At 47.8% G+C, this 10815-nt stretch overlaps 1 protein-coding gene across 1 annotated transcript in view; it reads left to right on the top strand.

Moving 5' to 3' along the window:
* Positions 1 to 1210: 1210 nt before the first annotated feature.
* Positions 1211 to 10815, top strand: part of ALPK3 (alpha-kinase 3) — a gene marked incomplete at its 5' end in the record, with an annotated part of 24207 nt that continues 14602 nt past the window's right edge. The window contains 2 exons of the mRNA XM_010287446.1: positions 1211 to 1249; positions 4504 to 4625. Of these exons, the coding sequence (XP_010285748.1) occupies positions 1211 to 1249; positions 4504 to 4625 (161 nt within the window). The remainder of the gene's footprint in view (positions 1250 to 4503; positions 4626 to 10815) is intronic.

The following is a 10815-nucleotide window of genomic DNA, read 5'->3' as shown; positions in this document are numbered from 1 at the left end:
TCCTGCTGAATTCTGTGCAATTAGGACTTGCACAGAGCCTGGATGTGGTCATCTGGGTAGGAGACCTGAAGTGGTGCACCTTTCTTGGTTCTTCATGCTGTCTTCTGTAGCATCATCACAAAGCACTGACGTTTGGTTGTTCAACGATGGTCTTTGATATGCAAGGCTGAGAAGGTTTGATCTGTCTGCACGTACCGATGTGGGAGTCTGACTTCTTACATCCCAAAGGGGATGTCTATGCTGCAGTCACTTCTGAGCTATAGGGTGAGGTTGTTGCATAGGCATAACTAGCATGTATCTCAGTGTGACTAAATCACTGAGCTTACACGCTGCTGACTGGCTGGTACCTAGTTGGTTTTAGGCTTTTGATTGCCATGTGGGTATGCTCAGGGTCTGAGGAATTGCTCCTTACTGCTGTGGGTCAATGCCAAGAGGTTATTTCCTACAGCCTGCAAGGGTCTGCTGCCATGAAATGGCAATGTGGCCTTTTGGCTAGAACATGAGTCCTTGAAGACACTCCTTTGGGACAGCTGGTGGCCGCTGGTAAGTAGCTCATCTGAGTGTCCCTTGTGTAGGACTTGGGTGTTTCATTTTTATTGCCTGAATTGGTTAATGTTATAACATGTTCCTGCAAAGAAAGCAAAACCTGTAGATTCTTGTAAAGTCTGCTTCTTTTATTTTATTTTAATTTTTTTGCCAGACCTTAGTGATTTGGTTGGCAAGCTGGAAAGCAATGTGTAGTGACCAGAGAGTTTTCAGCTTCTCCAAAGAGCTGTCCTTGGAAGCACAGAGGGTGAGCAGCTCAGGCCACCTGCTTGCCAGCAGAGAAGTGGGCTTGCAGCAGTCTGTACTCCTGCCTGCCGTTTAATCGAACATCTCCCAGGGTGGAGTTGCCTGCTTTGAGCACAATGCTGCGGGTGGTGCATGGAAGGCTCAGGTGCTGCTTCTTGGAAACCTATTTGTATAAATGTCCTTACACTTATTCTCTGCAGTTAACGACCGTTTCATTTTTACAGCCTTTGATTTCAATTGACAATGTGGCTTGCTCGTCCTGGCAGTCAGCCTGAGTAAGGCAGCTGTACCACCTTTTAATAGGAACTCTGACCTGTGCAAAACGACTCATCATTAATACGTCTCTGTAACGGTTTGTTTATTTCAGCTCCTTTCCATGCTTCTCTGTCTAATCGTCTTTATGCTGTTTTTTGCTTAGCTTATCAAGCAGCAGATTCTGTCCCTCCAGTTTAGGAAGGTAAAACTGCATTGCATTAAACTGCTCTGACCAAGCACTTTGCTGAATCTGACTGCACATGATTAATCTCTAATGCTTTGGTACTAATTAATTAGTAGAGAGCCCTGAAGTGATCTAACAGCCTTATTCTGCATGATTGGATCTCTAACACTTGGTTGAACTGCAGACAGCAAAGTGAATGTTCATCGTAATTCCTGTTAAGGTGCAAGAAATACTCCTCTTTCTTAGCCAAAGGATGGGTGTTCAGCTACTTCTTGATATTAAAGTGAGACTTCCATACAGAGACATTAAAAATTAGATGTGCCTGCCCTGAGACTTCCAAGGAAGAAATTTTCTTCTCCCCCTGCCATCCTGTGCTTCATTCATTTGGACTCTGCCCTGAAATGCACTTGTAGGGCTGTACTTTGCCTCTGGCAAAGTAATGCATTTGGAAGTCAATTGGCATTACTGGTTTGCTGCAGAAGCAGGTAGAGGAATGACGGTGGAGGGAAAGGCCTCTCCAGGACATCCCTATAGCAGTGGGATTGCTAACCAAAAGTCAGGAGAAGAAAATCATGATGAAGAGGAGTACAATTCTCCAATCTCCTTTTCCTGCAGACTGCCTTTGTATGGAAATCCCTCTTTAATGTGAAAAGGCTACTGAATTGCCGGTGTCCTCTTCCAGGGGGAGAAGACACTTCTCTGAAGTGTCTGTGAGAAGTGAGTGTCTTCTTGCTCCAGGGCTTTTTCTGCAACAGAGATGCAGCTTCAGGAAGTTTTTTTGTATCAGATTTCTTGAATGCTCCGAGTTAGTGGTTTAGGAAGCAATTTGAATTGGACAAGTCTCCTTGCAGCTGGAGTGAGTCAGCTGAGAGCCCCACAGCACTGCAGTTTCTAAACCCCCTCTGTGACTAATACAATGGTATCTTTGAAAGATTAAATAGACCTTCCAGGGCTTCCTGCCAAGTGTACATTGGGCAAGTCTCCTCTGATTCATCTGCTGTGCCTGTGGAGCCCCCAGCTTCTGGTGATGCTGCTTTTCTAAAGCATTCAGTAGCCTTTGCTGTTGGTTCACCTTACTCTGGGATTTGCACTGAATGGACCAGACTTATTCCTGGTGTTGCCTGCTGATATTGATGGCATGGTACTGGGATTAAACTTGGTCCCGAGTGTCACTATGTGTGTGCTCATCACTTTTTTAAGATGCTGATCTGGTTGCTCTCCTGCTGGGGTAAGAAATGTTCTTTGATGCTTGGGAAGTTCCTTATGTGGATCTAAAAGGCATTTACTGGTCTAGGGCTGGGGTTCTATATTGAAGGGGCATCAAAACTCCGCCAGTAACTGCCTCAGTAGTGCATTGTCTGCCTTGCTGTTTGGAAATGGGAGATTTTTCTCCTGGGGTTGGAGCATGGAAAGGTTTCTCTGGTCTGAAACTGCTGTTGGCTCTCACAGCACTTTCCTGACCCTGCAGTTGTGTGAGGAGTTGCTTGCCAGGACCAGTCTCCTGGGGACCATTGATTTACACAGAAAAGAGTCTGAGCTATAGCATCTGTTTTTTACCCCATCCCACACATGTGTTTGGATATAGACGGTGCTTATAACCCTTGTGCAGTAGATTAGTCTAGTTTGCAACAGCCCTAGCTACCCCTACCCCAAACCCTTACCCAACACCAAGTGCCTGGGAGCTAGATGAGGCTCCTCCTGCACCCCAGTTGTTTGTCGCTCAGGGATTCATCTTCCTGCATCTCTTACAAACCCATTCTAGCAGGAAGCCAGAGTGAAAATCACAGCACTGCAGCCTCCAGGTAAGTTTTCTGGGTGGATGAAACAGGCAGTTGCTGTGGCTGGAGCTATCCTGGCACCTTCAGCCGTGTGTCCAGTTCGGTCCCTGCTGCAGAGCCTGCCAGTGCACCTAACCTTGCTGGGTTCATGCTAAATGTGGGGTTTTTTTTGGTTTTCCTGAACAAGTCTGCTTCCTCAGCAGGTAGAGCATGAGTAGTAGCAGCAGCACCAGCATCCTGCCTGCAAGCTGGGGGCTGCTTGCGAGGCTGGGGTCCTCCTCGTGGAGCCCTCACCACGTGCTATGAGACCTTCTGCTCATGGTGGAGCTGTGTCAGGAATGGTTTGGGGGTTTGTTCCACCTCTTGCATGTCTCTATAAGCTGATCACTTGTTTAAGAAATGTCTTTCACTGCTGAAAATTATATAAGTAGAGCTGCCAGCTACTGGTTCTCTTGCAGTATTTGCTGTTTCTCCTAAGATCCTTGCACTTGAGACCTTGGGGTCTTCTCTCCTAGTGTAAATGTGTAGTGTTTTAATTGCAGAGGGAAAAATGAAAGAAGCAGCTCTTCCCTCCCAAGAGCCCCAGAGCACTATCCAAATGAAGACCCAACTTGGAATTAAATCACTTTCCTTTAAGAAAGCCCAGATATTCTGGGGCCTCTCTTGGTGATGCTCCAACAGGGTTGGCAGTGCTGTATGAATATGGTGATTTATTGCCATCATTGAATATTGGTTAAATGACTGGAGAATCTGAGGTCCATTTTTGAGCTTCGTAGATTACCCTATTTGGATAGTTCTGGCTATTTGGGTGTCCCAGCCTGAACTTCAATGTCAGTGCCTGAACTCTTGGGGTATGTAGTGTGAGTGCCTACCTGCAGCAGTGAGAAGTTAAACTGGGAATGGCTGTCAGCTTCACATACAGTTCCTGAGCTCAGAAAGCTGCTAGCCAGGCTCAAGGTCTCTTTCAGTGAGCTGTCACCACAATGGGCAGCTTTTCTTAATTCAAAGCTTTCAGTGAGTGCTGCTGTGTTTGGAAGGCATGTTCAGTTCACACTTGGCCTGAAATTACAATGTGAAGTCTTCACAAATAAAGTCAAATCCCAGAACAACACTTGAAACGCTGATGGTGCAGTACTGGGAATGTGAAGCTGACTTTGTTAGGGTCTTGCTTTGAGCTGCTGGCTGATCAAAGAAATGTTCTGGTGTAATCAAGAACTAAAATGGTTCTTGACATTCATTACCCTGATAGCCATAAGGGTTAAGACAAAGGGAGTGTCTCTCAAATGACACTTTAAAGTGACAGAGTCATCTTAGGCGTGAAAAAACAGTCAAATACCCTGACACTGGACTAGACTTGTGAACAATCTAGCGTAGGGATGATGGGAGGGAAGGAGGGCATTTGCAACAAGAAAGCAGGTTTCTGAGATGAGAGAGGAAGGGGACCCTTTGATTTGAGTACTGTGGTCTCTAAGAAATGCTTCTTGAATCTTCCAGGAGCACCTTCTGCGCAATCATTTCTCAGCTGACGGAGGAAACCCAGCCACTATTTGAAACCACTATCAAATCCCGTTCTGTGTCCGAGGACTCTGATGCTAAATTCACGTGCATAGTGACAGGTAACAGTGTCTTCAGTGAATAACCTGGTCCTGCCTCACTTGCTGGACATGCGCTAATTAAACTCTAGAGCAAGTGATAACAAGGCAACATGTTAACAAGTCTGCTGTTGTCAGACTGCCCAGTAAAGATTCAGCAATTGCATGATAATTTCAGCTTTAATTTAAGGGGGGAAAAACACCTGAGATTGTAAAGAGGCAAAGGCATAACAACTTTTCAAACAAGGCAAAATAAGAACAGAAAATGGAATATGCTGGTTACTGCTTGGGCCAGCTACATTTTATTGTCTTAATCTCTGCTAATCCTGGACTCCATAACTCAGGAATGTGCAGTTTTAAAGACTAAGGCTGCCATACTGGAGACAGCTCTGTCTCTCTTTGCTGGCTGTAAATGGTTAGAGTGCGGCTGCATTTGCATCGGTGATAAACTTCTGTGTTTGTCAGCATTTGAAATAAAAGCCATTTTCTGCCCAGTGAGCTAAAATCTAACCTTGGGCAGGAAGGGGTTAGGCCAATAAGGGCAGAACAGGAGGCTGGAAAAGGGCATTGTGGTGATTGGCATGGCAGTGCATTGGTGTAAAGGCAAGTGGCTCCTTTGCTGATGAGCTTTTTTCTTTTAAATACAAAGACTCTGAAACCTCTTTTTTCCATAGTATGTACTTGTTTACGATTCTGTGATCTTTCCTGATGTTGCACGTGTTATTTATTCCGGCAGGTTACTGAGTGAGAGAAATCGAACAAGTTTGCAAATTTTGGAAAGGAGAGGGCTATCTCCAGTGAGCTTTAGTCACAAGGACCAAGACTTTCCTAAGATTCAGGATATTTAGTTTGCCATTAGAAACGCGGTGTAAATAAGATGTGCACCAGGAAACACAGGTTGAACCAGCCTGAGAACTTTGAATTCTTGCCTCTTCTCATGTGGACTCACTTGTTTTACAGATCTGACTCTGAACTCGCAGGGGTACAACTCATATGTTGATTTTATTGATGCTTAACTTCAGCAGACCACTTCCTGCTTCTAGGGCAAATGTGGGCTTCTAGGGAGATACCTCCAAGCCATGCCCCTCAGTGATTCATTAGAAGAGCTTTCCCAATTAAAGTTTTCTAAAAGCAAAAGCTTGACATATTGTGCAGTAGCATGGAACTTGCCATTCTGCAAGCCATGAGTGTCAGAGGTCAGAAAACTAGTGATGTTTAGATATGCTAGGAAATCCTGAGTAAGAGCAGGTACAATTCTCTCTTCCACGTCCCCTTGCTGGAAAGTGTAGCAGTGCTGCAGACCCAGAGCATGACTGCTTACTGCAAGGACATGGGGTAACATTGCTCTCCCTTTCAGGATTTCTTGCCCCTTTTAAAGTGCCTAGTCCTGTCTTCTCTCACTGACTGAAGTCTTCACCAACTGCACCTTGAGGTTGACAGTTCCCTCTAACAAACTTCATTGCCTACAAAGTCCAAATGATACCGTCAGCTCCAAGTGGGCTTTGTCAAGATGTGAGATGCATTTGTGCATCTGAGCTCTAGTTCACCATTAGACTGGATGTCTGACAGGGTTGGAAGTGCCCTGCATGTGTGATGCCAGCATGCTCAGTTTCCTCTCAAGAGGAGAGAGGAGAGATAATTCGGTCAGCCCTACCAAGGAAGCCTGGTAAATGCAATGTCCATGTCCTTTCCAGCACCTCTCATGGAAAAGCTAGAGAAACACTTCACTGTATATTGTGCAGGAGACACGCTGCCAAGGAATCATCTCCTCTGCTTGTACAAAAATCAAAGTGTCAATGTCTAGAGACAGATACGCTCTCTGTCCAATTTGTAGCCCTTCCTGCAGTCCACTCTTGTTCTTGGTAGGCAGGATGCTGCCTTCCAGTTTTGCACGACCTGCTGGTGCTGTGTAGCACAACCTGGTGTATTACACCAAGTTGAAAACTTGACCTGATACTGGTCTCATTTTCTGATGAAGTGAAGGAAAATGTGAAATGAGCATCTTCAGCATGTAGCCTATTGCGGTATTTTCATACCTGGTAAACTAGACTGGGGGATGACTTTATGCACTTACATTAATAAACCTACAAAATTGTGACTTTTCATGGAAACGTCCTTAAAAGCAGCCTGGACCCCCTATGCCATATGGTCATCTCTTGCATGTGGTCCTATGGACAGTGCTAGGAGCTCAGGACCTCTTTAGGAGAGAGGTTCATGAGGTGGAAAGCGAACTCTGACTGCAGTGCGATCAGTAGTTAAGATACCTCCCCCTACCATGATGTTAACATTCAACTGGGAGACGTTACGGGGAGAAAGGAAGTGGTGGTTGCATCGCTGGCCAGTGACCAGAGTGGAACCAGCTCAGTCCCACTGCTGTGGCTGGAGTCCAGGGACACTGTGGTTCATAGACTTGCAGAAGGCAAAGGGCAGACTGTCAGCTGCTTCTGTTTTGACTCTCAAGCCCTAAATATGGACACATGACCTACAATAACATCTTAATGTTTTTTTGCTGCTTCTTGACCAATAATGAGAGTTACAGGGTAGTCCCACAGCAATGAGTACCAGTGACTTGCTGGGCCTGTCCTAGGAAGGCAGCAAGATGCAAGTGTTTGAAGGACCAGTCTCCAAAGTGTGCTGGGTGGTGCAGGCAAGAAGAAAACAAGTCAGGCAGAGGCAGACTTCCTGATACTCTTGGGTGGTTGCACAAACCCTCCTTTCCTCCTGTTGCGTACTTCTGCCTGCTACCGGTGTCCCTAGTATGTCTGATTTGATTGTTTTGGGTCAGATCCTGCATCAGTTATGACATGTTTTCTTTTTTTAGACAAAATTAGGTCATCCTTTGATCTCTGAGAGATGTGAAAAAGGGGGAAAGAATATTTCCATTTACTGTGCAGTTTGCTTGTCTGCACCAAGTGTTTTCCTTGATGGATCAGTCTGGACTTCAGGATCTCAAGGATCATAAAAGATCCTTCCCACTGAGTGGATATTGGGCTGTTCTTTTGAGAGAGTGTCCCTTATTGGAGGTGCTACTACAAGGATTTTACTTTTCAGTCATTTCTGTATATCTACATCTATATTCAGCACTGGCTGGGAAGGAGAGATCTTGGCTGATGAAATGTCGGGGCTTGGATGAAGGGGCCTGAGTCTGTGACTGCTTGTTAGGGAATGAGGCCAGCCAGGAGAGGTGATGACTGGATCTAGCCAAGACCATCACATGTCAGTACCAGGTATTGCCCGCTGTTGTGCAGCTGCCTCTTCAGTGTCATTTCACCCCTCCTTAGGCAGGTCCAACCCCTCTGACCTGACTGCCCAAATCATCAGCTCGAGCTCGGTCTCATCACTGCCTTCATGGGTCAGTGCTTGTGCTGAGGAAGTGTCCAGCCTGATACCTCTCCCATGCTACGTAGGTGCTCAATCAATGTGGGCATGTGCACTGCACTGAGTAGCACGTCCCCAGAGGGGATGGGAACAAAGCAACATGCCCAGAAACAGTCTGGTTTTATTGTAGGGCTACGGAGGGGAAAGGGCTCTGCCCATGGCTTGGGGAAGAGAGTTGGGCTAAAGTGCATAGGCAGTCACATGCTTAGTGGATGAGGATTTTCACAAGCATAAAGGGGTTCAACGTGTTGCATCCGTGGTGGCCCTGTTAGGGAAGTGTTTTGAAGGACAAGAGTGAAGTGCTTGGATGAAGGATGTCTGGAGAAATGCAGGGGCTTGCAAGATCGGTGGGTAGGTGGGTTTGGGGATGGGGTAGGGAGTACAAGAGCAGAGAGCAGGTTGGTGGGAGATGAGGATGCCTGGGTTTGGGGCAGCCAGGGCAAGAAAGGGATGGAGAATGAGCACCGCTTGCAGGCTGGTGGCATGGGGAACTACTGCTCTTAGTGAGTATCTGTCCCTCCTGTCAGCATTACTGGAAACCTCCTTGACTTCAGGTGATAGGGAGGTTTAAATCCATAAAGCCAGAAAGGATGAGATCTTACCATGATTTTTCCTCCCAAAACTGTTTAAAGACCCCACTCTACAGAGCAGAAACAGAAAACCATGGAGATTATGAGTAATTGTTCTCAACTCTTTCCACCTTCACAAGTTTCAGAAGATTAACTCCGCCGCACCCCCACCTCAAAAAATCAAAAAAAGAAAGTTGCTTTAAACAGAGTTTCCCTGGGTGATTTTGGATGGCTCTTGGAAGAACTGTTTTGGATTAGGTCACCAAAGCTTTGAAGAATTCTCAGACTTTAACAGCTTTGGGAAAAAGAATGTTTGGTCTACACCTGGCAGTCTCCATGAAAGAAAAAATCCTCAGGAAAGTCTCCTGGGTCCTGCAGTGGCTGGCCATCATGCTGGAGCAATGCTGCTGGAAGACACACTTCCCAAAAAACTTTTGCTGGGCTCAAAGATGTGCAGCGGATGCCTGCCCTCCTCCCCAGGTCTCTGTCTGCAGCTGCGGGGCACTCGCTGGTGGACACAGGGGACCAGCTGCTGGCAAATCCCTCTCCGCACCAGCTGCACCGGGTGTCTGCGGGAGTGACAGGTTTCGGAAGGGCGAGTGCCTGATTTATGAATGGCTGCTCTGTCTTGCAACATGCTTATGCTAAGGGTGAGCATCCGGCACCCTGCAGCGTGGCAGTGTCCGCCCATGGGGCCCTCGGCTCAGCCGCACCGTCCCACTGGCACCCTTGAAACTGGCCCGTCACGGCAGCTGGGCAAGCTGCGGATGTTGTAGTTGCAGGGGATGTGCCGCGAGTGATGCCTGGCCCCCCCCACCCCTGGACCAGGGGAATTTATTCTCTCGGCAGCCGGAAGATGGATGCCTGCAGTGTCAGCAGCAGCTCCCCTCCCCAGCGGAGCGCAGGGCATGCCAGGGAGCCTTGACCCTGCACAGGCATCTCTCCATCCCCTGCTTGGCTCTGGTTACAGCCCCTGGGGAGGGACGGCTGGTGTTTGAACAGGCAGCTGGGGCCACTGTTCCTGCGTGGGAGGTGGGAAGCCTTTCAGCGTCCCTCTGCCTGAGGATTTCCAGCCGGCACTTAGCTTGTGGCTCCCTTTCACTGCAGGCTGGAGCGTGTAGCAGGGGCTAATCCCTCCTTGCCTGGGGTGGGCTGGTATGGCAGAAGCCCCTGGTAGGGAGCAGGTAGCCTCAAGCACACAGGTGCTACAGGTCAAAGGGAGTTTAGGCTTAACAGGAGGAAAAGGCTTTTGTTGAGGCACCGTGTGGCTATAGAAATTGCAGCTCTTTCTGGCAGATGTCAGCTGGGAATGGGAATCAGCTGTAGAGGCCACGGGGGGACATCATAGGGCTTCTCGGAAATGATACGCTTGCAGTTACCAGAATGAAGTGCTGCAATTGCTGTTCACAGGGTCTAATCTACCTGCCAGCTCCCTGCATTACAAACTGTGGGGGCCTCATGAAGGTCTCGCCTGCGGAACAGCCCTTGGGAAGGGTAGGATTTCTCTGGGCAAGTTGTGAGCTGCGTATAAAAATTGTTTTGTTTGTCATCCCTGGAGCAAAAAGAAACAGCCACAGGCTCATTCAGCCCAGGGTCCTGCTGCCAAGTACAGTCAGTAGCTGCTGATATTTATGGAAAATATAAGCAGCAGCGTTGATCCCTGGTGATCCCATCACTGGGATACTCTTTTGGCCTCCTCCAGTTAGCAGTTTAGGGCTCACTCACCCTAAATGAAACCAGAAACTGGTTTGGAGGGCCAGAGCAGCAGCAGAGAGCGGACTGTGGTAAGACAGGGACTGAAGGGGAGGATGGAGAGCCTTGTAGGAAGGGCTTCCGGGGAAAGTAATGAGTTGGCTTCCTGCAGAAGAGAAGGAATGGGGCACTAACCAACAGAAAACCAAAGCTGCCGATGGCAGCAGTGGGAGGGGAATGAGGATGGAGAGGGCAAATGCCAGGGGCAGTGCAGGGTAAGAGACCTCAGTGAGAAAAGGAAGATAATAGAGCAAAATCTGGTCTGCAGGGGTGTCTGGGCTATGGGGATGGCTGTTGTTCATGGAGGAGAGTGGAAAGGAAAACTCTCCTGACATCATTTCCCTGACCCTGTCTGGTTCCAGTGGGCTAAGTCCCTTGAGGGGCCAGAGAACACTGGGGACCCCCAACAAGCAAGGGATGGGGACAGGGTGGGGGGAACCAAGCAGTACATGAGGAGGAGATTTGGCGTATGCTGCTTTTCTGGTCAAAGGCATTTTGAATCGGCCAAAACCAGG

Source organism: Phaethon lepturus, unplaced genomic scaffold (assembly GCF_000687285.1).
Source record: "Phaethon lepturus isolate BGI_N335 unplaced genomic scaffold, ASM68728v1 scaffold36635, whole genome shotgun sequence".
NCBI lineage: Eukaryota > Metazoa > Chordata > Aves > Phaethontiformes > Phaethontidae > Phaethon > Phaethon lepturus.
Note: the sequence above shows the minus strand (reverse complement) of the source record. Positions and strands in the feature narration are given on the sequence as shown.